Source organism: Grus americana, chromosome 6 (assembly GCF_028858705.1).
Source record: "Grus americana isolate bGruAme1 chromosome 6, bGruAme1.mat, whole genome shotgun sequence".
Taxonomy (NCBI): Eukaryota; Metazoa; Chordata; class Aves; order Gruiformes; family Gruidae; genus Grus; species Grus americana.
The window spans coordinates 24,222,359-24,249,081 of record NC_072857.1 but is presented as its reverse complement, the minus strand read 5'-3'; the positions used below and the strand labels follow the sequence as shown (position 1 = coordinate 24,249,081).

At 37.7% G+C, this 26,723-nt stretch overlaps 2 protein-coding genes across 6 annotated transcripts in view; one reads left to right on the top strand and one right to left on the bottom strand.

The window, feature by feature from the left end:
- Positions 1-16,547, top strand: part of GPR155 (G protein-coupled receptor 155) — a 32,093-nt gene extending 15,546 nt beyond the window's left edge. The window contains exons 5-16 of one of the 2 annotated variants that reach the window (XM_054829174.1): positions 497-652; positions 1,741-1,824; positions 3,147-3,267; positions 4,604-4,688; positions 4,770-4,860; positions 5,957-6,206; positions 6,860-6,961; positions 8,721-8,854; positions 10,381-10,476; positions 11,439-11,503; positions 12,231-12,368; positions 14,515-16,547. In XM_054829174.1, the coding sequence (XP_054685149.1) occupies positions 497-652; positions 1,741-1,824; positions 3,147-3,267; positions 4,604-4,688; positions 4,770-4,860; positions 5,957-6,206; positions 6,860-6,961; positions 8,721-8,854; positions 10,381-10,476; positions 11,439-11,503; positions 12,231-12,368; positions 14,515-14,737 (1,545 nt within the window). In that variant the 3' untranslated portion in view covers positions 14,738-16,547. Of the gene's footprint in view, positions 1-496; positions 653-1,740; positions 1,825-3,146; positions 3,268-4,603; positions 4,689-4,769; positions 4,861-5,956; positions 6,207-6,859; positions 6,962-8,720; positions 8,855-10,380; positions 10,477-11,438; positions 11,504-12,230; positions 12,369-14,461 lie in introns of both variants that reach the window. The other variant, XM_054829175.1, reaches the window with a different exon arrangement.
- On the bottom strand, positions 15,486-26,721 carry SCRN3 (secernin 3). Of its 4 annotated transcripts, XR_008577542.1 has the most exons (9): positions 26,500-26,721; positions 26,153-26,334; positions 25,182-25,381; positions 24,305-24,517; positions 21,507-21,669; positions 20,972-21,152; positions 20,037-20,210; positions 16,793-16,957; positions 15,486-15,635 (listed from the first exon to the last, which is right to left on the bottom strand). XR_008577542.1 is itself a non-coding variant. In XM_054829183.1 (8 exons), exons 1-7 carry the CDS (start codon positions 26,665-26,667, stop codon positions 20,055-20,057), a joined length of 1,263 nt encoding a protein of 420 aa, XP_054685158.1. In that variant the 5' UTR covers positions 26,668-26,721; the 3' UTR covers positions 16,781-16,957; positions 20,037-20,054. The 4 variants fall into 4 exon arrangements, 3 of the variants coding, with proteins under 3 accessions (XP_054685158.1, XP_054685159.1, XP_054685157.1); XM_054829183.1 differs by lacking the exon at positions 15,486-15,635 and having other exon boundaries at positions 16,781-16,957; XM_054829184.1 differs by lacking the exons at positions 15,486-15,635; positions 16,793-16,957 and adding an exon at positions 18,178-18,306.
- Between the last annotated feature and the right edge of the window lie 2 nt (positions 26,722-26,723).

The window sequence follows — 26,723 nt, the reverse complement described above, 5'->3', positions numbered from 1 at the left end:
TTAAAACAGAGATCTGTAGTATGAGTAACAACAATGAGAAACCAAACTAGAAATCACTTAAATGTAAATATATATGGCGGCTTCTCATGAATTGATGCATATTAGTATTTGCGTAACAACATGTTTTCTTATTTATTTACAGTGTGAATCTTTGCATCCAAAAGTAAATCATGACATTGTAAATCCACCTCTAGACTGTAGTCATTAGTATATTTGACACCCATAAAAAAGCTCTGTAAGAATTTGCAATAGGGAACTCTCCATTCCTACTTATTTCAGAAGCTTGTTAGAATTTTCACTTTAACTTTATGTACAAAGTACTTTCTGGCTAAAATTCTAAATAATTTGTTATAGAAACAACTCAGTGATTTGTTAAAGGTCTATGTATGTTTAATTCAAAGGTACAATTTTGCCAGTGGTTGTATTCCTGAAAGCAGATTATTTAGCTTGAGACCTGATTAACTCTGTTCTTATTTCTGTTTGACTCCTTTTGCAGATTACCTCAGGTATGGTGATAAGCACTTTTGTGTCTGCACCTATTATGTATGTTTCTGCGTGGCTGTTGACCATTCCATCTATGGACCCCAACCCACTGGCACCTGCACTCCAAAATGTTAGCTTTGACATAAGTATTGTCAGCCTCATTTCTCTGGTAGGTGTTGATGAAATGAAATACAAAAGCACTCCGTTGTGGCAGGGTAGCGTTAGTATATAAGCAACAAATCGAGTCATAAGATGACTCGCATCTCCTCGTTGTATCCTGTTGCAGAAGGACAAGGAAGGAGTTAAAAACCTTATTGATTTAGCAGTGGGTGAGCGGGAAAGCAGCACTGTAGAGAAAGATGGGTAAGTGAATTAGAGCACTAGTGCAGCGCTTAAGAGTTTGTCCTTTTCATTATCTTCTTTTTTTTTTTTTAAAATAACAGGGTGGGGGGAATAACAGTACTAGCTTACACCACAGGGAATAATTACTTCAAACCATGTGAGGTGCTTGGATATCACAGTAGTGGAGGCTGTGTACAAACTTCAGCTCCAGAAATGTCAATGAATATTTATTTAATGAAATATCAGTGAGTATTAATGAAAATGTTTAACTTGGTAGTTTTAATATAACTTTATCAAATTCCTTTCCCAGAAATTTTTGGTGCATAGTTCTTAAAAAGTGGGTTGATAATCCAGAAGTCCATTGTGAATTGTGTTTTGGCTCTATAGGCACTACGGAGAGCGTGCTTATTTTGTTTGCTTTTTTAAAATAAAAACTTCCACGTTGGAGAGAGTTGGAATTTTCTTAAGTTGTTGTCTTACTGAAGTCCCCTTGTCTTGAAACTGTGCCTCAGGGGAAGCCACAAATGAACACTGCCTCTTGCTGTCACATATCATTTTGGGAGATTCTGGGGGGAGTGTGGGATTTTAAATTCTAAATTGCCAGGCTACTCTGTGGTCATTTACGTCCTGAGGAAGAACCAGGCTTCTGCGCACTAGAGGCAGGCTCTTGGTGATTCCTGGAAATATTTCACCATCACAAGAACACAAAGATGCATTGCTTTTTCTGGCCGTGGTTGCTGAGGCATAGGGACTGGCAGCAGATGGTGTGGAGCTGACTACAGCAGTCGTGTTGCTAAGAAACTTTTCGAGAAGATTTGTTGTATGTTTAAGTTCATCATAGTCTGCCAGTATACTAATCTTATTCTTTTGAGTTTTCTTTTACTCTTAAATCCAACTTTTTCTTCCATGTTACAGATCTGGTCTCTTATTGTTGTTCTTCTGAGTAAGAAATACAAACAACTTCCTCATATGATTACGACAAATCTACTTGTTGCTCAGGTCAGTAGTAAGAATGCTGTTGTATGAGTTTTGGGGTTTTTTTTTAAAGTCTTTTAACATTCTTACAAGTTTGGTTTCTATAGTGGTGTCTTTGTAGCCATCTATGGAGGGCAGTGGGATCTAATGCGCAACTTGTCTAAACAATTTCTGTGCCTTAAAAATACACCCTTGAAGAAAATTATAGTTGATGCTGGTAGTATGGTTTTCAAACAGAGCTATAAGCAATCAGAATGGATAGTGGCTTCTGAAACATATTTTTAGCATTATAAGTTACTGCCTAACACTGTTGAGTGCACTTTGGTAGCAATTTATGCCAATCCAAAGTCAGCAGTGCCAGAGTCAGCAGCAGTGTGCGTTTGACTTCTATGGTGACCTGATTCAAGGAACTAAATAGAAAACTAATCCCCATGCTGGTTTAGCTCCCTGAAGTGGCTCGGTGAGGGATCAGACAGGTGTGGGAATGCATGGCTGGTGGCTAGGGAAGGGCAAAGCCAAATAGCTCTGGATTAATTTTAATTGTTATTTCAACTGAGAGAAAACTATAGAGTACATGTTCCTTCTTCCCTTGAAGTCAGCTGCACAACCGCTGTTAAATTCAGTGAGAGCAGCCTGTGCTTGTAATATATCTGTGTGGTAGTGCTTTCTGAAGTGTTCTGTAGTTTAAAAAAACCCCATATATAGTAAACTCTCTAGGGTCTGATTTGAAAAAAGTCATGAATCAAGAGCTGTAGGTGCTTCTTGTCTATAACAGCAAAGCTAGCTTTCATCTTAAAAAAATTTGAACTACTGTATTACTGTTTCCATAATACTTCAGCCTATTTTTTCAGATTCCTACAGTACTAAAACTGCCATATATGCAGTATCACTGGGCAAAAACTTGTATAAATCTTGACTGAACAAACATCTGTTAACCTCAGCTTCATGTCCATATCATTTCAGATTAATGGTTTGTACTTAACAAAAGCTTTACATTTTACTTATATATGAAGATTTTTTCTGACTTGTCTTACTCCCAGTTTATCTGAGCTATATAATTGCTGTAAAAAACAAACAAACAAACCAACCCCACAAACCAACCCCAACCAAAAAAACTCCCAAAACCTCCTGAAAAGAGGGTACCATAGTCAGTGGCATAACTGTAATACTGAGCTTACTGCTGCCCTGCTTTACTGCTATGAGAACTATCCAATTCATAAAATCACACTCCAGTGAATCTGGGGGTGGAGTTTTGAAGTTTATTGTAGCTATATTACACTGTGTCAGTTTTTTCTTGTCATCCTGCTTTCCCAATTTAAATGATGGCATCTTACCTTTCATTCCAGTTTATTGCTTGCATTGGAATGGTGGCATGGAATTTCATTGTTAAAGAGCAAGACATCACCATGCAGATCCTAGTATTTATATTCCTCTACAGCTCCCTTTATAGCACCTACCTGTGGACAGGTATGATTTTTCTAGGCAGAACCTAGGTACTGTAATAAAAGACTAATGTACTGAAATAATTTTATTATATTCTTCAGAGTAATTGTTCCTTTCACTTGCGTGTAGTTCTACAAATATACATACTTGTAAGCTGTGCCTGGAGGCAGCAGTAGCAACGCAGGGCTTGGTGTCATGCACTGCTTCTGCCATGGGAACCTTATACCTAGGCAGGTCTTGCTTGTCTTTGCTAGATACAGCAGCCTTGCCAGCTTGTGATAAAAGACAAGAACCTGCTGTCAAGGCAGAAGTGATTACAAATAGAATGAATGTTTCAAATAGACTTGTTACAAATAGGATGGGTTTCCCTTCGGCTAATCAAAATCTTATTCGTGATTTTGAATTAATGTAGAGTTTAAGATTTTAATTATTCAGCATGAAGTAGATGTAAAAAATTTGTGCCTCAAAAAAGGAGGAAAAACAGAATGAAGGGAAATACCAAAGTAGCTTTAACATTTCTTTCCCCTGGGAATTGTAATTTCTACAAACAATGTGTGTGTTCTGCACGTGTAGATGATTAATGAAGGGATTACTCAAAATAGCCAGGGTTGAAAGATGCATCAAAAAGCTTGGATAACCTTACATGTGTGATTAAAAAAGAAGCTTTGGGTATTCAGGCGACTTTTTATACCATTCTTGAGTCCAGAAGGTTTAATTCCTGTGGTGTTTTTGTGGAGCGAGTTGTATTTGTGTTTAGCTGAATTAAGTAACTCATGATTACTAAAGCCTAACATAAATAATAGCTTTGCTTCAGCATGGATAATGTTGCTGAGCTTCTGAGGTGTAAATAGAATAGGCAGTTCCAGAAGATACTCCCATGTATACTTATATATGTAAAAATGCATAACTTTTTTTTTTGTTAAATTTGTCATTGACTTTATAAAGGACTAGTCAGTTCTTAAAGAAATGTTATGACAGAATACAACATTATTTGTTGGTTACTTAAGAATGTCAATCTATAACAACTGCTGTTGATAACTTAAGAAATTAGTTACTTGTGTCTTAAATGTTCCCATGACATCTTCTATACGCTTGTGAACCTTTCTAAGCATTTCAAAGTGAATGCTTAATATAAAATGTCCTGGAATTTCTTCAAAGTTTCATTATTAATATGATTTTTTTTTTAAGATAATAGATGTTTCTATTTTACTTTCCCAGAATACAACTAGAAAAACAATTTTGGACTATTTGAAGGTCTGAGAAGAATATCTTAGTTATTGAGCAGGTCACATCATAGAGTTTTTAGACTATTTATCAGTTTCCTTTTTCATAATAAGGCATTCCTTTGGTTTTTTTGTAGGTTTTCTATCTTTCTCTTTGTGTCTGTTGAGGAAAAGAGAAACAGTAAAGATTCCCATTGGATTTATTATCATAGCTGGATGGGGGTAAGTCAGTTGAGATGTTTCCCTGTATAATTAGTGGGAGCATGCTAAGTATGTTACTTTGTTCGTGTTTTGCTCTTTCAGCATCCCAACACTTCTGGTGGGAATCTTACTAATTGTTGGTGAACGTAGCAACACTAGTATTGACTCTGCCTTTTTCTATGGAAAATATCAGGTATGAACATGTTCTATTCTTGTCACTTCAGACTTCTGCCATGCTCAATACATTATTGAGAAATTGCATTCTCTCTTGGCTTCTTATGTAAGTAGCTTTCAGTCAAAGTACAGGCTACCATAATAAGAGTATCATTATAGAATGCTTGTAGATTGATACAAAAATGTATTTCTGTAATGAACCATTAGGAAAACTTGTTTGGACAAGGACCTTCACATTTAGGCAGCTATGACTAAGAAAAAGAGGGAGTAGGCTTCCCAAAGAAAAGGCTTAGGAGTGGTAATGAACTGTAGAGCCCTTTACCTGGTGATTAATTTGTAGTCTTGCTTGATAATTATCTAAAATTGTTACCATCCAATAGCTAATTAATGGCTTTTGGCCCATAATAGGTAGGATCTATATTACATGTGTAGCAGTAACTGCTTGCGCTATGGAAGACCTCTCTGCACAGTCACGGGTTGAAAGTCCCTGAGCCCAAACTACAGTTTTTACCGATAAATAGTTCCTCTTATCAGAGGATGTGAAGTGCACTAGCATTGATTTGTCCTGTTTTCCCTCTGTCTGTCTTGTGGACAGAGAGGCTATAAGTCTCTCAGGGTTATTCATGTGGCACTTTCACAAGTACCAAAACAGCTTCACAGAGGACTCAGACTATCAGTGGCAGGTGATTAGAAGGAAAGGTTAATTAATGAGATGCTCCCCATTGGAGAAAGCATGGGCATTAGAGCTGTGCCAGAGGGCAACAAGAGCATATTTCTCTTTGGAATTAAAAAGTACCTGAACAGAACTTAGGCTGGAGCACTAATGATCCTGAGGGGAAAGATAATGAGGAAGGGATGTTTTTGGATTGCATGGGGAAATAGGGGTCCCTACTTTTTTTTTTCTTTTTAAACAGTTACTCAGGCCAGGAATATTTAGTTTCCTGTACCGATTGCTCCTTCAATGCCGCAAGATGCAAGAGCAGTAAATATAGAAAACTCTGTTGTATTCAGATGCATTAGTATATTTAGGAAAGTACAGAAATTAGAAAGATGGATATAGGCAACTGTTTTCCTTTATTTTGTATTTAAGTGTATTTTCTTCGTTCTCTTAACAGATAATTACCACAGCAGTGATCCTGTTCATCAGTATATCGATGTCGGGTATCTCACTTATGTGCATGAACAGAAATAGGCAAGAGTCAAGCTATGAGGTATTGAACCCATATTCACCGCGTAGCCAAGTGGAGGAGGTTGAAGTGGAAGGGAGTGAGGGGACTAGAGTTTCAGCCACTGTGCCTCAGCCATCTGCAGGATCTTCTGCACAGCCTTCTCGAGGATCTTCTGCGCAGCCATCTGCAGAAGGAGGTTGGGAAAGTAAATTTGTAAAAGAATAAATGGCTCAGAATACAATAATGTTCCAAATTTAATTCTGACCTGGGGAGGACAGTTGTTTACACCTTCAAATGTTATGCTAGGACAGAAGAAAATCTAGGTATAACTGCCCAAGGATTTAGGTTTATGTTTCTACAGGAAGTTTGATGGTTATCACTGTAAGGGTGGGGGAAGTGGACAGGAAAAAAAGCATGTGTATGGTTTTTGTGTAAGTAGTGGTATCTTGATAAGGATGTGATAAATGCAGTCCACTAGGCATCTTAGATTGTTTACCCACTAAACTGTCTCTCTGAGAATGAATTATATGCCTGCAGCATTGATAGTCAATGTGTTTCTAATCCTCCTTGTTTGTATGTAGCCTTTTTGATTGCTTCCCGTATGTTTTCCCTTTAGCTAAAAGTACTTGTGTTGCTTCCATGGTGGTAGTGCTATGTTAAATGTTTCTATGTGTTAGTAGTATAACCCATTTACCCTCTCAGAAAACTGCAAAAATTAAGTCAGCTTTTTCCTTTTGGGTTATTTTTCAGCATAATTGTTAAAGCTGTACAGAACATATTGTTATACTTGGAAAATAAATTATGGTAGTGAAGGAAGCTAACTATCCTGTTGCTGTATATGCTTAATAGGTTGCTGTTCTTGTCAAACAACAAATGGTGAATTATCCTGTGCTCGAGAGAGCAAAGCAGTGTCAAATGCTGTTGAAAGCAAGGTTCCTCCAATTGAGACAGGTAAAGCAGTAGTGTCTCCTTGTTTTAATACTGCAGACTCTTCCACAACGTTTATGTGGGGTGTTCTCACAGAGAAACTGTTTGGGCTGTTGTTCTCCCAACTCTACCTGGATAACTTATGTTTCATATTAAATTCAAGTATTAGGCAATATGTTAGGTGTTTGTTCTCTTCTACCTGATAGTTATTAGTAATCTTTCAGTGCTCAAGATGGGCAGTTGTTTTGGTTTTGAGGGTTTTTTTACCTTTTTTACCACTAAGCTACTTTGACACATCCTTCTGAGCATTTAGGCTTTACCTCTCCATCACTGCCTTGTTTGGACACTAGGAAGTTGAGTGCATAACTTTACTTTGCCTCAAATTTTCAACTTAAACACAGTTTTTTACATTCTTATATTCACATCTTGTGTTTTCTAAAAAAGTCTTTGAAGCCTTTGTTATAATCATGCAGAGGTTTTGAATGAGAAACTTCAGATCTAGAGGAGCAAGCACTTACTGCAGATTAGGTCAAATGTCCCTGCTGCTGTATTACCCGTGTCTAGAGGAGAGAGGTGGAGAAAATTGGCTAGTGGGCCTTAGGAGTCACTGAAATGGGGGGGGTGGGGATCAAAGTGACTGTTCAGCACCTGGTGGAAAACTGCATGCTCAGCCCATTCTCATTATACATCGTTTTGAATAATCAGAGCTAGCTGCAGTGCAACCTTTCTCTTTTTACTGTTTTCTTCTTCTGGGTTTTTTTCATCCTTAACAAGGAAGTTTATATCCTTATACTTTGTTTAGATGCAGCATAACTTGCAACAAATCTAAATATTTCACACTGGAACATTCTTGGTTATGTCTCCTCGCATAAAATGCTTTCCACCTGTTGCCAACTATTTTATCTATTAAGTAATTCAGACAAGCATCATAAGAATGTCTTCCAGTGGTGGAGGAAGGCCAGTTTAATTTTCTTATCCTAAAAGATAAGGTAGAAAATATCTTATGATTGAGTGGAAATTTTTTTCAACCTACTGAATGAACACTTCAAAACTATAAATCAGTAAAAGCAAATTGTAAGGGATACACTTGTGCAACTTTGGCTGCAATAATTACTAATCCTTTTACTATCCCATTGAAGCACTCTGACACGTATCTGGTGCAAATACTTAAGTATGTCCTTTCCAGGAAGTTTTTCACTGCCATCTAGAGGAAGATAGTCACAATTCCTTAAAACTCTGTAGCTGGAAGACAAGCATCCATTCTCCATGTGTCTGGCTCTTTTGATTGATAGAATTATGACAGTGTTCTGATCTACCATGTTAAAAATACAGTCACAGGACTGAAATAAATATAGTTTATTGTCTGATCTAGAACTCAACAACGCTGAGATACAGAGTAAAAACACTAGAGCTGACGGTATATTTGAAATATTTATTCCAGAAATTTATTCTAAGTTTAAAAACTGTTCTGAGAAAACACTACTGTTTCATTGTTTCTAGTTGTGTTTTCTAAATGTTAACTACCACTTAAGTTTGCATTAAACCTTTGAAAGAAAAGTTCTGCTGCAAAAAGTTTCTTAATTTTAGGAGCATGTGTAAACTACTGTTTCATTTGAGACTAGATGTCTTAACAGGTCATTGTCAAAGCTAATACTGAATTTTGTGTGTGTGACTTCAGTACAGATACTTACAAGGTAATTTAACTCAGCAAGTTACAGTAACAAGTTTGCTCATGGAGTTTGTAAGTTAGAAGCCTAATGAAAACTTCTGGCTTGTTTTTCAGCTGATCAGTGTGTGAGTCATTGCAGTGCTCAAACCTGCGTATTGGCTCAGGAAGAACAGCTTCTACAGACCGGAGACAAACAGCTGGCCAGACACGTGCTGCTGTGTTTGCTTCTTATTGTTGGCCTGTTCGCTGTAAATATTTTTTCTCCTGATGTTGTTTAACTCATTGAGGTGGAATTGTTTTTAGGAAGGCTATGTAGGCAGTCAGTAAAAATCTTCCAATTTCTCATGTAACAATTCATTAAATAAATTAGAGGTTTCATTTTGGTCCCTTACTGGAAGAAGGATGTAATAAAATTAATTTTTCTGTGCTGCATCATAAATTAGAGGCAAGTTAAGAGTGGTGATGTTAGTGAGCAAGCCACACTGGAGAACTCTAAAGGGAAAAAAAATTAATGGAATTATATTACTTAGTAATTAATTCATCACTACTGCTCCTCTTCATGTTTCTCTCAAGAACTAGTCTTATTCCCGAGACAATAACGAATTGAAAATACAAAGCGATTTCTACTTCTGAAGGAGGCTGTACAAAAATTGTTTCCATCTGACTGTGCTTGTATTTGGAACTTGGATTTCTTTGAGGTGCTTTAGTGATGAAGAATAATTTGAAATGGGCAAATGCAGTTTTGTTGCTTTTAGTGGTGGCAGTGTGGCTAAGCTGGTATTGCCAAGGATCATTACTGACTAGATCCCAGCTGTGAAGGTGGCTGCTCCTATGTAAAAGTGTGAAATGCTGGAATGTAATACATTAGGCATATAAATTTGAATTTTTAACTGCGACAAAGATGAGAAACAACTCTCTCTGAATGTAATGCTCAAAGTTGAGCTTCTTGTGGATGACGATTAGCAGGAAAGTATTTTTATTTGAAATGAAAAATACTATGGCACAAATACATAATACTGCAAAGCAGGACAGTGTGGTACAACTGTGTAGCGTAACAGTTACTACTATTGCTTTTCAGGTTTCATTAAATTACAAAATGGAAGCTTTCCATCTCAAATTTCCTGTACCACATATTCCATGCTAATATTTTTTTTAACATCTTCTGTATTTAAGAGGTGTCCCAAATGTTTAGCCTCTATTTTAGTTATATCTGAATGATTACATAAATACTATGAAATGAGACCAGTTCCGTTAAAGAGTTAACCTTTACACCCAAAGGGGTTAACTTTGGAGGTTTTTTCCGTCAGGCATCTAAAATAGCTGAAGTGGTATGTGCTTCAGCTTAACGCAATCTTAACTATGCAGAAAATATGTAGAAAGCACTGGTTTCAGCTAAACAGCCCTAAAGACAAATACTGCAAATCTGTCTGGGCTAATATTGTCTGTGTTAGGTTGAATACCTAAGTATGTGTAAGGCAAGTTCCTTATGTAAACATGTAAAGGGGCAGGACCTCTACACTGGTATGGTTTGTAGTATTTTGTTCAATAACAAACAAGGTCTTTCCCTTCCCCCGCCCCAGCTATTAAGCCTAGCTAAAATGATGTTTTAATGTGTTTATTCCCTCTTACTTGTGTTTATCTGAATCATTTGTTAAATAAAGATGGTGAAAATTGCACAAGAATCTGTTAGCATGTGAAGAGTAAGAAAGTGCTTTTGATTTTTAACAGTCAGGTTAGGTTTTTGAGTTTTGGTGTTGTTTGTTTGTCTTAACAGAATCTTTCCAGCTGTTTGTGGTGGCTGTTCAACCAAGAGCCCGGAAGGCTATATGTGGAATTGCAGTTCTTCTGTGCTGTGTTTAATTTTGGTCAGGTACTTATCGATAGTTGTTCCGAAAATGACTTTGTTAACGGGTGGTGCAGCACATGCTGTTAGGAGCACTGTAAGTTAAAGTCCTCAAACAATGTTGAAGTCACTGGCTCCTTGTGTTGTTTTGCCTTTTTTTCTCAAGCTTTTTCTTTTGCTTCGATAGCTTTCTTATCCTAATGCATTTGTTTTATGTGCATGAAAACTTTCAAAGGTACAAATGACAATGGAAATTGAGTAGCATTTTAGCTTTGTTTGTACCAGAAAGTTGTACCCTGTTGCTTCTGTGGAATTACACCAGTTAGCTAAATAGGTGCTCACAGATACTTTCACTATAAGGCTTTAAGATACTATCTCTTCAGTTTCAGTTACAGCACCATTAAGCTAACAATTAACTGACAATTAAACAATTAAGCTGACAATTAGATGTATAATTGTTCCAGCTGCACATAGCCTATTTCAGTGCAAACTGACACAAGATAGTTTTGTTATCTATGGAGGTGAAAGCCAGGCAGTGTTAGTGCACTTGCTAGAGGAATGTTACAGATCCATGGATGGGTGTGCCTACAAGATGCGCCGCAGTATCAGGTAATGATAGTAGTTCTGATACAAAAGTGGCACAGAAAAATGAATTAACTAGAGAGCATTCTAGCATTCAAATTACAATAAGTCAGTCCTTTTCTTGACATTAACAAAGATTTAAATAACTGTCAGATGGTGTGTCACAGCATTAGGTTTACTGAACTGTTTCTTGAAGAGTTTTTGATGGACTGTTATGTATTAATCTGCCTTTTTAAGGCCCAAATGAAAAATCAAAGCAGAAACGAAATGCATTTTGAATGATAGCTAGAGAAGAGGGATACTTCTCACGTGTGTTTTGGCAATGAGTTTTTAACGTTTTATTTCTGTTCTTTGGAAACCAAAGTTTTTGCTTAATGTTGGCTTTTTCTATATTTTTTTTCCTGCAGGGCTTTATTTCCTTTGGTGTTTTTGGCTTAGATAAGCATTTAATCATTTTACCGTTCAAGCGAAGGTAAATAGAATCTTTACACTTATACCTATAAACTTAGTTATCAAAGATAATAATTTTTACAGGTTATTGAGTGTTCAGTGCCACTGCATTCCATTTCCTGTTTGTTCGATCTTCCCAATTTCTTTTCTCTCCCAATTATGGAGAGCTAATTGCAGTTCACTGTGTATGAGTTTTTACTGCTGTCCTAATGACACTCTCAAAGACAAAAATCCCACTGGCTCCCTATAGACAAAATCTTTGGCAAATGATGGTGAAGTACATGATTTGCATCAGTGAGCTGATGGATCCTCAGAAATAATTGCAGCTGATAAATAAAAACTTAAATGCGAATGCTGAACGAGCTTCTATCCTCGCTGCTTTGAAGTCCTATATTCATAACCTCATGCATGTGCTTTGTGTGGATGGACACTTTCATTGGTACCTCACTGTGGAGGCATAAGTTGTACAAAGTTGTTTTTAACTTAGAGCTAGTTGGCCGTGGTGTGAATCCAGCAGCTAAAGCTGGCTCCGAACGACTCTGTCTTTCCCTCCGCCTGAGCCTAGAATAAAACCTCTTGGTGTTCAAAGGCCATATGAGTTTATTAGGAAGACTGTATATGAAGTATTGGACACAAAACCAGTAAAACAGTTGTGATGAGCTTCCTATGAGTTCTGTTCTGTTATTTGCAGTTTCCTTAAAAATGCCTCTGGTTGATTTGCTGGTTTTAATTTTTTTTTTTTTTTTAAGACTTGAATTTCTCTGGGGCGGAAGAGAAGCAGCAGGGCATACAGATCCCTCTGTACCTGAGGAAATCAGAATGACCTGTCAACAGTTTGTTCGTTATCATAGAGATCACTGTGTCAAAAGCATTGTCAGAGGCAGAAGGTAAGGTCCCCCCCTGCACATGTAGCTTGTTACAAAGGTCATAGCTCCCCTTTTGGAAATAAGGAAATGCAATTTACTCTGTCTGTGGGTAATTCCTGTTGTGGTGTATTTATTCAAACCTCAAGGTGAGGATTAAGAATTTAGCAGTAACAGAGAAATGTCTCCTCTCAAACTGAAACATTGAAGTGCAAGTTACCACATTATCCCATCTAGGTTTTATATAACTTATACAAAGTTTTATATCCTTAAGGCGTGGCCCCAGTTTTTGCATTTAGCTGGAGTTCAGGAGAGCAAATCTTTCTGAAGAAATATATATGGTAATGCCTATAATTGAATGCATGTGTCTAAGAGTTTTGTCAGACTTGAGACCCTTCATTTGGTTTGTTTTGAGATTAAGAAGGTGTCAGTATTTATGTGACTGAATGTTTACTATATATAGCTTTTACAGGAGGTGAAGCTATTGGAACTGATGTCAGCGTGTACTCAGAGGCCACTCAATACATGAGATTATAGTGGTTTTATGACCTTTACACCTTCTGAGTTCATACAATTTATTTTGCTCATTCCTCTTGTGAGGCCTAATCCTCTATTTGTGAGATCAGCAAAGTTTTCAGATGCAAATTATGATACCAAATCAAGGATTATGTATTCAGGTACGTGTAGGTGGATGAGAAGAGAAATGCAGACAGAAGCAGCAGGAACAAGAAAAAGATTCTGCCTTTATTTAAATATTTACTCTATGAAATGGAGACATGAAGAATTGTTCTAACAGGACACTTCTACTTTTCTTGTTATGTGAGCTTTTAAGTAGGACTAGTATGGTCTTTTAATGGTCAGGTAGTTGAAACCACGTTCTAGAACTGTTTTTTGACAGCATCATGGTTTTGGTCATGGTAATGGTAATTGGTAATGTTCTGTAAGAAGTAAAGTAATTAAGTTATCTGTTTAGGAGAAATGAACTATGGCAGTTCAAGGACTTGCTTTTTTTATGCCAGACAGAAAAGATGCATCAGAAAATGTCTGTTTTGAAATAGGACGGAGTTTACAGCTGTGTTTCCTGTGCCTCTGCTGCTAGTGTGGTTTCTTGGGCTGTTCGTTTGGTTGGGTTTTGTGGTTTTTATTAATCATATGTACACCTTAGAAGACATCAAAATCTGACATTTGTTGCTTTGTTGTTTTAATATTGTTTGTTTCATGCCTTATTTCTCGTGAGTTGAAAGAAAGCATTTATCTTATTTTAAATATTCATCTAACTTTATCCTGTCCTCTTTGATTTAAACATACCATAACTGAGACCTTGTAATCGTGGATTGTAATTTTAATTTTTGCTTCTCTGCTAATAGATGTTAACACTTGCTCTGCATTACTGCCACTTTTAACTTCAAAAAACAAAAAAAAAAGAGAAAGAAGTTTGGTCTTTACTGTGTAGCTGTTAATCATCTTCAGAAACTCTGCACTTGGGTTCCATAGAGCAGATTTTAGATAACCAGAAATATTCATTGCTGCAGGTAAATTTCTGAGTGGTATTTTTACTGCAGCTAGGTAGATGTTAGTGGCATTGCCTCATAAATATGTAAAAGAAAACTAGTTTAGTCTTGTTGTAAAGGTTTTGTTTATTCTTAGTACTGCCTGTGTGGTAAATATTTAACCGGATATGCAAGTTAAATGGTTTTTGTTTACATTATATGTAAGCAGTTACTGTCTGTTTAAAGCTGTAGAGAAATTATAAAATGGAATTAAGTGCAGATTGAGTTCCTGTTGCTGAGGGCATGCCACACTCAAATCAGATATTTTGTTGCAGAAATGGTCATTCTAATGAGGACATGGGAAGTAAGTATCCAAGAAATAGAATTACATTGTGTGTGGTTTTAGGAAAATTGCTACTTATGTTCACTGAAGTTTATTTGCCCAAGCCTAAAATAACTTTGTTAGGTACATTTTGCTTGCCATTGAAGTGTCTGTAGGAAAAGGTAAAGAATATTGGCATGTCCCTAATGTACAAAACTTGCAACTTCTCTTCTAACATGCTCTTAACTATCATGACGTCTTTCCTTGTTTCCTGCTATTTTTCCTTGCCTTTCCCCATCGTGCAGTGGTGATACCAGATTTACAGAACATGTGGGTGAATCATTCCTTTGACATACAGGTGTGGTGCAAAGATCTCCACTGGCATCTTCTTTGGCTGTGACCTGGTGAATTGGCTCATGCAAGTTGGCCTTGCCTCTGACCGTGGTGAAGCTGTGATGTACGGAGACAGACTGATGAAAGGAGGCGTCATCCAGCATATTATGAATGAATTTGAATTTCGGGATGAATATTTGTATTACCGCTTTATTCCTAAGAGATCAGTTGCTGTTGAGAGCCATTGACCTGAGCATGTAGGCAGAGGACAGGCAGTTAGGGCTGAATGTGACCATCTCCTCTGCCTTCACCACTGAAATCAGAAGTATTTCTTTCTCCAGGCTCTCAGAGAATTGTGCTATTCTCTCTTTTTAAGTTGAGATGTGGTTCAACTTGTGTCTATTCTGAAGGAAATGGTAGCAAGTGATATTTAGAGTGTGTTCAAACCAGAATGCAACTAGAACAAAACCAAGATGTTCTAGATTCTGAGCATTTTTTTCTATTTTGAGCACAACAAATAGTGAAATTATATGTGTCACTGTGGTACTATAGAGGCATTATAACAACAGCTTTAGTGACTGGTGCCACGATGAGGGAAAAAAACCATAAATGAGAGGTATTTTTCATGTTGCTGTGTGTTTTCCATATTTTAGTGTGATGAAACATTGATTCCTATTTATGGTCAGGCTTCCCCCTGACTTCATAGAAATAGGATTTCTTCTATCATACCCCAGTTTTTACAACTCTACTCTTGTCTAACACCAGAAACTTTTTCTAGCTGTTTACATCTCAGATCAGGTGATTTGTTTCTCCCTTAAAGATAAAATCCTCCATTTGTAAAAGTAGAATTGTTGTGAAGATGATTCTGATGTCAGAGGATTAAAGCTGAGGAAATATTGAGTGGAATAAATAATGGGTTTGTACAAACTTACCAAATCTTAAAAACAGATACAAATACCCACCACTCCTCCAAATTAGGAAATGATAGAATGGAGTTTCATAGGAACAATTGGTTCTGAAGTTTTGCCTTATGGTGGTAGTAACAGCTTTGTCAAGAGTAGATTTTTTTTACCTTCTGAAATTAACCTTATCAGTTTAATTTGAAGTGCCAGTCTCAAATAAAGATGTTATGGAAGCCTTGGATACCTGTGCAAGTCAAGATGAAAATTTTTATCAAATCATAAAACCTTTTAAATTAAATACAATTACTTTTAAATCTATTATATAAAGAATCCTAACTGAATGTCCAAGTTAGGGTTTAGAGTAGCTAAAGATGCTAAAATTTTAGTATTGGTTGCCTAACACGGGTTTCTAATGAGCCTCGGATATCCCCCTATGATGTTTCAATGCTCTAGTGTCATTCAGATTCCAGTGCACTGAAGGCAGAATCTGAGAATCTGTATGTCTTCTGCAGTATTTTGAAAAGGTTAAAGACAAACTGTAGTATCTGATAGCCATTCTGCTGCCCTTTTAAAACTGCAAGAACAGCATTTATATGTCTATATAAAAATTTTATATAGTGAGGGAAAGGAACCCAGATATTTAAAAAAATAATTATTTGCTCAAGCATATAAATTGTTCTTCTCATCCTTTTTAAAAATGTCTTTCCCTTTTTTCTTTTTTTTCTGCACAAATTTTTATTACAGCTACTTATGCATCTACTTTTGTGTTAAGAATTAAAAGTGATTTTAGCAGCATAAACTACTGTTCAAGAAACAGTTGGTTTATGGTAGCTGTAATACCATGCAAGACTTATTTTGGAAAAATAATTCCTTTTACCGTCACTCTGATGGCACATCTGCAGTGTGCACAGAAACATAACTGCATATGTGTGCTATACAAACTGACATATTTTAATGTTTTCTGGCAACAAACTAATTGACATTTGTATTGGGCTATGGCCACAGAGGAAAACAATAGCGTATTTTCATTACAACTGCTGAAGTTGGCTACATCAAATAATCGGAATAATTAGACACATGTGACTTGAGCGGAAGCCGTGAGTATGTCTGGTTTCTAAATACTGTAACTTGTCAATAAATCTGTTACTTGATTTCAGAGTTCTGAGCTTTGATGTGATGCGTGCTGTGGGAGGGTTATGTGTGTGTGTCAAGATTTACGACAACTGTGTTTTTCTGAGAGATTTGTTAAAGTGGCTCTTCGGTTTCAAATTTGGTATTTCTTAAATCCACCTTCTTAAGTAGGCAGAGGACTTTGTTAATGGGTGTTCACACAAAGATACCAGTTTTTGTCTAACAGCCTAAACAGATCTTTGAGAACGTTTCACATTATCATCTACTTACCAAATACAATTTATTTGTTTTGAAAATTCTTCACATGTTCAAGAAGTTGATCTTAGGTCAGTTTTACAGTCCTACACATAGCCATTGTTCTTGCACTTTTGTCTTTCTCATTCTCATCATAAAGTCCTGCCCTTGCTTCCCTTTTTATAATGGCTCTGCTGTTGCCTAGATTGGAACACAACATATGTTTTAAGTAAGAAACTGCTCAAAAATTCTGCTTAGAGAAGGCTCCCTGTTACAAATCTAATTGAGAACACCTTTAATTGAAAACTGACACCAAATTCTGTTAGATTAACTGTTACAGTATTGTGACTGCTGACTGATATCATACCCATTAGTCCGATGACAGTCTATGATGGTTAATAAATAGACTGAAGAAATTATGAATTAAATATGGGATATGATGATCTATTTCTAAATCACTGGGTACTTCTGAAAGATAAGAATAGACTTTGAATAGCTTTAGAAAGTTAAATAACTCTTATCTGATAAATATTTGCTTCCACCAAGGAGCACTGGCAAGTTATAAAACAGGTGACAGTTTGATGCATGTCAATAGTTGATCTACTGATGTGTGAATTTTTGGTGGTGAGAAATAGCTTTGCTTTAAAAATGTGGTCAGCAGTGCAATGAGTTCTTTTATTTGAAGGTGGACTACTTTGGGATAAATCTCACTTAACTTGGAAGTTGTAGTTCCATGAAAACATCCACTGAACGAGTCCAGGGAAGTCCCCAGTGAACCACTGGATCTTTTTTCTAGCACTAATCTCAAAATAGTTGTGATAATGGACAGGGTGGATATCAGACTTTTGTTTTTCTATGTAGCAAGTTTAGTACTTTTTTAAAATAATGATTCTTCATAAAGCTCTATACCTTTTAAAATAAGCTGTAAGATGTATTCCTACATGAAATATGTGCAAAGATTGCCCTCTAGAGGGCATTCTGATTTCTTTTTTTTTTTTTTTTTTTTAATGTATGGTGGTGGGAGAGAGGGTTTATTCCTCCTGACCTCATCTTCATTTTGTTTTTGCACTGCATGCGTTTTAGGAAGATGAAGTCCCAGGGAAAAAACAAAACATCCCCCAAAAACCCAAAATATCCTGTACTCTGTTGGCCATCACTTGATCTATTTCCACACATCACATTGGTTTTACTTTGTATTCTGTAGCACAGAAACCAGAGGAACAGTTGGACTGTATCTGCCTGTATTACAACCAGACTGATACGCTTAACCTGGTTAATTGCCATCCCATGAGTAAGTGGCCAAGTTCGCTAAAAGGCTTGCTCCACCACTTTTATTCCTGTGAAACTTCAGTATGCATTGTAGCATAAAATTGTTTCTCTTGTTTTGCTATGCTACCTGTAAACTTGACTCATACCTTGGATTCCAGCACAGTTTTACCTGGCATTTATTGCTGCTTTGAAGTTATCAAAGAGCTAGTGTGGAACAGCTGATGATCCAACATAGGATAAAGATAAGCACGATGGTCAGATACAGACATCCATGAGGAAAACTGGTAAATACAGCAGAATTTTATTAAATATACCTTCCAGTTCACAAACATCCACTATACGATTGAACTTCTAAGAATTTTTGTGGGCGACGCAGTCCCAAAAGGTTCACAGTCAACTCAAGCTTACTTTCAGTCTTACCCACTACTCAATCTTACTTGCTACTGCCACTTGGTACACATAGGATCACTAGAACTAGAAAGTTCAAGAACCTTTCCTGACCCGTTAGTTCCTTGCTGTGGATCTGAATGCAGTATCCCAAATTAACTTCTGCTTTCATTGTAGGGTCAGGAAGAGCAAATTCTGCCAAGCTCTTAATTTTCTTACTCATTCTCCAAATTTCATTGTGTATGTATTTCTTTTGTTTGCCTATACTTACTTTTTTTACCAGTGGGGGGATAGAACAGTTTAGAAAATGAGAAAACTGTATGTGTGTAGCCCATCTTTAGCATCTGAGATGATTCTAGAAGCTGACTAAATATAGAAAAATCATCAAAGAATGGTCTTTCTGTGGGGATGCTGTGTCATGTCACATACTGCTACCGCAGCTCTAATGCTCCATTTCGTGTTACGCGTTCTCTTCTGAAGATTTGCAGTAGTGCTGGTTTGTTCGGGTGTTTTTCCTTCCAGTTGTACTTTTTATCCTGCTTGATCATTTAGTAAAGTCGGTACCTTCTTTGTTGTTTGCTCAGTTTGTCCCTTGCCACAGATAACAAAAGTAATGTCACATATTGATCGTTACTTTTAAACAGGATCAGGGAGGAAGAGTTCCTGGCAGGGCAAAAAGCTTGATTAAATCAACTCCATAGTCTAGTAATTTTGGCAAGTCAAGTCATGGTTTAAAAAAATTTAAAAGCCCTCCTAAGTGTCCTGCTGAGTACATGTATATACTTGTGTACCCCAACCTCTTCCTTTCTAGTTGCCTGATTTAAAAAAGTAACAATTCAGGAACATTAAACAACTCCTATATAAAGTTATAAAGTGTATTGCAGAATTAATTTGACAATAATCATATTGTATGTAAATAACTTTTTTTTTTGTATCAGGGTAGGGAAAATAGGGAAGTGAAAATTGTGTGGTAACTGGCAGGATGCTTGCATTGTTGAATTCCATGTAATCAGATTTCACAACAAATCATGGTAAGATTTTAACTGTGATTTGGTTTTAAATATACCTTGAACTCAGCCTCATTTTACATCAGAGTAAAAGGTTCATACATGAAATATATCTTAAAATAATTTTATCAAACAACTGAGTATCAATCTTACTTCACTTGCATGCCACTTTCCTTTTTATTCAGTGCAAGTAATAGCTTCTACATTTTATAAAGTCCTTCAGCATGGCCATTTTATAATTTGGGCAATGTGAAATTTTGCTACTATTATCTCTACTATACAAGCTACATGTGTGCACACTAGAAATGAGTTCTCAAATCTGAGTTCATGCTCTTTATCCAGAAATGGGGTTGTTCCACAATTTAGTCAAGCTATTACATTCTAATTGCATCTGTTTGTTGATGAAATCAATCTCTGCTGGCAGCTTTATGTCACATACAAAGCCACTGCCTAGCTCTTAAGAGCCTTTTCAGCATTGTTTCATACAACCAAAAGCTGTTTGGCCCGAATATGAATCTGTGTCTTTAAAACTGTCCATACTAACTGGTATATTGAAAATAAGATGTCATTTATATAGCTACTTCATTAGAAAAGTTAATCATAAAACTGAATTTTACCACATTCAAATAGTAGTTTTAGCTGTATATTTTGAGTTCCTCTTCTACACACTGTGAAAAAAGGTTAACCACTTGTTTAATGTCAAGACATCTGTTTTGCAGGATTGATTCCATTTCACTTATCTTCTGTTTCTCCAAGTCCTGTATCTCTTTCAGCATCTCTTTACCTTTGCCCTGCAAAAAAGAAACATCTGTATTTCACTATAAACTATACAGAGTATGTAGTGTTCACCCTACCAACATTCTGTTCTACTGTCCTTATTTTAACCTCTTAGTAGCTTCAAGGCTACAAGTTTGTGTTGGTAGAAGTTAACACCATGACAGATTTTCTTAGATAGTTTTCCTAATACCTAGCACTCACTTCATCTCCCTGCATCCTTGTGTGATGGACTGAAAATAAACAAAACTAAAGCTGGTCTAGATATTTATGCTACCAAAAGTGAGCACATCTTATTTTTTAGAACATGTATCTGTAACTAGGAGAGGTGCTACTATGAAAAGTAAGCAACTACCTTCACCTTTGTGTCCAGCTGTCTTTGTGATCTTGTTTCCTTTCCTGCCCATATCAAGCGATGATAAAAGGCATGCCCTCTTTACTGCCTGAGACCAGGGTCCTGAAGAGTTCTAAGCACTCCTGTCAGGAGCTGTGTGTTTGCTTGTGGCTGCTCAAGCACTTCCCCGTTATCTGACTGGTGCAGGAGTATGTGTGGCCCGCTGCTGTGCAAGGTGAGCGGTACAGATACTTGTCTGGGGCTAGGCCTCGGAGTACAGCAAAGTGCTAGTTACAATTTTTGGTGTTTGGAACATATGCCTGCCAGACGCCGAGACAATAGGCTTCCATCAAAGGGCATTAAGTGGTATCACATTAACAGAATGTGAGCAAGGAGCTTATAGAAACCACCTGCTTGCATTGAAATCTAATTTAATCAACGTACCTTGATAGTTTCCATAACTACAGCAGCACTTTCATGTTTTTTATAGAGCTCATGTCTTCGATCTGGCTTATTCTGAAAACGTGGTTGCTTCTTAACTGGATCATTATGACCAAATGTAGGGGAGCTAGTTTTTAATAACTGAGTAATATTGGGCACAAAAATGAAAGGCTTGAATACAGACCTAGAAAGAGAAAATAGAGATACTTTACTGATACAATTTTGTTAAAGTTGTTAAGTCAATAGATTGCTGTATTTTTCCCCATTCTTCTAATTCTTTCTTTTAAGAAAGAAGTCTTAAGAAAAAAATCCTAACTGATGTTTAGGTCAGTGTCACAGCAGCGTTTCGCTAAGGTAGGTTGGTAGATAGCATTAAGGTATATAATATACACTATGTTCCTCCTACTTTTGAATGTGCTTTTTCAGGAGAAAAAAAGACAAAAGAAAAAAGCAAAGCAAAAAGGAATATAATTAGACAAACTGCAATACTTTTTAGGTATTTGCAACTTCTTATCCTAACTACTTGCTGCTACGTCACCTCGCAGGATCTGGAGTTCCAGTAAAGAAGTGAATACACGGCAGATTAGGCTGCTGAGGCAACACAGACACCATGCTTCCAGTTGTCATAAATCCACCTTCCATATTAATGCCACTCTCTTTGTCACGAAGAATTTCCATCATTATTTCAGAAGTGATAGATCCTATTTAAGATACAATACAACTACTTACACACAGCACTACTTATAATACCAACGAAATGGCATGTTCTCTACAACCAGCTGCTTTTTCATCTAATAGGCAATGCCAGTTTTAGTTTGTCCATGTTAGCAGGAGAGGAAAAAAAAAAATCATCCTAACAGCATACCTTAATATGTAATACACTTTAAAATATTATTATTTTTCCCCATAGTATTTATTTCAAAGAGTAGATGATAATGAGCTGTAACATTTATGACTTAAAGAGGATGCACAATGTTTCCCAGAAAGGTAAAATACATAAGGCTAGCAAATAGTCATTCACACAGTAATTTTTCAGATAAAAATTAGTAGCTTAGATCAAAGGCAGAACTTCCTGAGCACTGTGTGGAAGTTAAGATAAATCACTACAATAGTTATTGGTATTTGTACACAGTTAATACCACTAGGTTGCTTTGGAAGTGTAAAAATAGTAACCACTGTGCATGGATTTTGTACGTAACTTTGAAAATGAAACGCCAAGACTGTCACTTCTCTTTTTTTATTATTATTTAAATTTATTTTAATCATCTGACCTTCCAAAGCACTTAGGCTTCAAGTTGACACTTGAAAGGATGCACTGGAGTAACAACATGTTCTACACTCGGAATCAACAGACACTACAATAGTACATCCATTTGTAAAGAAGTCTTAATCGAGCCCTATGCGAGGTATAATGCTGAATGGTTCTATGCAAAGAACTCGCTTCTCAGTCAGGTGAAACAAAACCCTTTCCACGTATGCCTCTGCATCTAGTGTTCAAGTGATGTTGCTGTTCATGTAGCGTACACTGAGGCTTAAATACTGGTGGGGTATCACTAGGCAATCCAATATTCTAACAGGCAGCACTTGCAGGAGTTTTCAAATTTGGTGTACCAGTTGAGCGTATGCTCATGGCAAAAAAAATTAGCTCATTCACTGTTTGTTTGGTTTATTTTTTGTGTTTTGGGTTTTTTTTACTTGAAGGTATCATCTACCATTTAATCTTTTAGTGTTTCCCTCAGTGGCGTTCTAGCTGCATAAAGATTCTTTTTTTTAAACTGCCTTGCTGTTTCCTCTCAAAATAATTACTCTGCTGCTAATTCAGATGTCTCCGATGATTTTTTTTTTTTTATACACGATTCAAATTGCCTGTAGACAGGCATGCAGCGCTACATTTCAGCAAGGAAACGCTCTGAAGTATTCCTACAGTTGCCTGGGAAAGTCAGAGAATTCAAGAAATCAGCAAGTTACATGAAGCAAAGAGACTAAAAGAAGCAACAGTCAGTTTTTCAACTGTGAGTTGGCAACTTGTCCAGCAGGAAAGAAGGTATTGCCTATTTTTCACTAGACTTATTATTTTGTATTCTTGAAATACATTCCCTGGTTTTTGAAATATAAATAACATTTATCTAAAAATGGTCTTCATGAGGCAGGCAGCCTGGAAAAAAAACTAATGCCACTGAGTGAAAAGGCTGGGAAGGGTAGATTAAGAAACCAGTGATTTTACTGATACTGTAAAGCAAATAGCTTTTAGTTGGGGCACCTATTTAAAATAAGTCTAAACAAAGTGAAACCATATGAGGCTGATAACCTGAACACCTAGTGTGATTTTTAAAATGGCTCAGGTAAATGCCTGAAAATGGGGATTTAGAATGAAAACACTGATAGAATCTCAGCATTGTTATAATGCAAGTAAATACAGGTATTATGAAAATGCTTTCAGTATTCAGACCCTGCAATTCCTAAAATGAATGCAGGATTTACATGATCACTAGAGCAGGATAGCAAAAGGTAATTCATTCTGACACATTAAGCAGCTAAAACCTGGTCTGGCAGAGCTCAGCCAAATAAATAAAAAAACACAGGGGTGCAATGTAATTTTGGTTCAGATTAATTACTTCAAATAAGGAAGTGAATACAGATGCAGCAAAAGCCTGCCAGGTGGATGCAGTTAAGAGAAGTAATAGCTTCTTTCTATAGAGGTCTGAAAAATAAGTGAATAAATTAGTGATTAGGAGCACCTGCTTAGAGTACAGACAATTGTTTTATTCTGCTCTCTCTGTGTTTTATTAGACTACAAAAGGTTAGAGTAGCAGTCATAGTGAAACTACAAAGATTTAATACCAATCTCAAAATACAAATGCAAGATATGTAACTGAGTGCTGTGCTGGTGTCTTAGGCCCATATGAATGGTACCAGAGGGAGGTTGTTCATAAGGTTCTGTTTGTGGCTGCGAACCACTGGGAGTCTGGTTTAGCCTCTGATTTTTTTTTTTTTCTTAGAGGTACCATAATAATATGTAGCCTATCAAAATGTTTCCAAGCTAGGTCTTATAGAATATTTAGCAGCATGGTCATAATGTGACCTCTGAGTGTTGTTGCTGTAGCTCTGTGAGTTTGATATTTGACCCTTGTTTTAATTTTTCCCCATCAACAAATTGACAAACAGGGATAGAAGACTTAAAGTTTGGCGTTTCTCCTTTATGCAAAAAGTTACTCTATTAAGTTCTGCTTCACCAAATCAGGTGAATGATTACCTATATCAGATGTCTAAAAATTTATGATTTAATGTAACTCACTAAATGCTCTGCATATCTAAAAATATTATAAAAACTGATACCTTTATGTTTGTTCAGAAGTTTATAGCCTTCACAATATCGGCCTCTGGATGTGGTCATTCTGGCTGTATTTACATAAGAATATGTGGCAGCAAAATCAAACTGCTTTTCCCCATCCCACCAGCCCTTGCTTTTGGCATATTCCTTCAATTCTGGGTGTTCTCTGTCAATCTTGGTTGTGATAGAGAGCTGGTTGGAAATATTCCGTACACCACCTGTTTGTAAGGTGAGGAAAGAATCATTTTAATACGTCAAATGTTTTTTCTTGGTGTTTTGTTGACAATTAGCTTACTTAAGCAAATTATGCACTGAGAGTTTCCTACAAGATCTGGGAGTCCTGTGGTTTAGTTTTGGCTCTGTCTCCCTGGTTCTGTGTATCCTCCTGATTGAAATTCCACTGCCACTCAGTTCTGGCTCATTTATTTCTATTGCTAACATCGTATTTCAGGTTCCATCCTCATTATTCCCATCTTTACATTCTTCCTTTTAGACCTTGTCCCTCTAAGTGCACTGGAGGAATTGACCATTTCAGGGCCCACTGCACCGGTGCTGTCAGTATTACCCTGTCACCAAATGAAACGGTCATCGATTGCCACCATACTTAAGCCCATACATTCTGCTGTCATTCTTATGCTGACCTTCTTGCTGTCTCTGCTTCCCAAGTGCAGAAGTGTTCATCTCTGAAAAAGCCCCCTGTGACTCAGCTCCTCTGTGAAACTGCTAGCCCTTCCACACTGATGCCCTAGGAAGCAACTCCTGTTGTTTACAGGCACATGTACGTATCTGGAGGCTGGTTTAATGCCTTAATGAAACAGTAAATGAAAAGTGGAGAACTGCTAATTGTCCTTGCATTTGAAAAGCAAAAAGCGTCATCCGTACCTTCTACTTTTTCTGCTGCCCAGTATTTTCCTGATGTTTCCAGCACCCATGCTTCCTTTCTGTCAGCTATCAGAAAACTGTTATGGTATGTAAATGCCATATGGCTTTCCATGCAGTTTCCTCCCTGTCCATATTTTTCGAGCAAATCAACTATGACATTAAGGGCCTTTTCAGCTGTGTCTGCTCTCTCGAGTCCAAGCCTAAAACAAAAAGATGATGTTATTTTTGGAACTATAAACTTTACATACAACTATTCAGCCTGAGTATTCAAACTGAATTAGAATGTTATTTCTATATGTACCTGATGCTTGTATGATCTGGTAAGGGAAAGGAGCAAGTCATTTAAAGGGCTTGTTTGAAGTAGGTTCTGTATGTCCTTGACACGGGGAAAAACAACCAAATGGAAATACAGAAAGGCAGGGAGAGGGCTCCTAGGAAATGCCTCTGCATCCCGTGTGAGTATCAGGCTGGGGGGAAGCAGTACTAAGAAAAACTGACTGACTGCTGTAGGTTAATGGGAGTTACACTGGTACCCAGTAAAGCAGGCACAGGAAGCTATCATTATTTACATGGAGACGCATGGCCAAGACCGAAACTTTAAAATATGTGCATAAAAGATAGGGGAAATGAGAACAGACCCTAAAAGGCCCAAATGCTAGTTCCTGAAGTCCAGCTGTGCTCTAGTTAAAAGTCTTGTTTCATTTTAGTAAAAACTTTGTAGAGGGAAAAACAGTTGGTGACTTCCTCGACAATCTGTTCTAGCGCCCGATACCTCTCACGGGCTCCCAGCTCCTGGCAGAGACCTAACACCTGTGCCAAGAAATACCTGTTTGTAACCAGGCCTAGAACAACACAAGAGGCTGATGCGTCTTCTGAAAGTGAAAGCACTTATTTCCCCATATGAGTCAAGCCAAATATTTTTAAACTAAATTCTGAATTCAGTACCATTTACCAAAATAGCCTGTGCAAACCTGACGAGGTCCATGCCCAGGAGAGCTTCATCGTCGCCGATCTCCTCTCTCCCCCACACCGCTTCGTTCCCGATGCAGACGCCGTGCTCGTTGGCCCCCATCTCCGCCCCCCAGAGCCAGGAGGGGCGGCTCAGCACCACGGCGTGGGTCTTCTCCACCTGCTCGACTGGGATGTAGGTGCACTGCCAGAAGTCAGAGCGCACAACGGATTATCCTGCACGCCAGCCCCTTGATTAATCGGCCCAAAATAAACACGAAATAGGACGAAGGGAGTGGGTAGGGGTGGGGTTTGCCGTCTCCCGAAGGAGTTATCGTGCCCCGCGGCGGGGCCGTCCCCGCGCCCTCACCTCCAGCGCGGCGCCGGGCGGGTGCGTGGCGGCCGGGAAGTACACGACCTCCTGCACCTCGTCCGCCGGCCGGTCCGAGTTCTTCCCGAAGACGACGCGACCCCCCGCCGCGGCGGGCGGCAGCGCCACGAAGGTGTCGCAGGAGCGGGGCGGCGGCCGGGAGGACATGCTGGCGGCGCGGGGGGCGGCGGCCGCTCCTCGGGGCCCGGCGGGGCGGAGCTGAG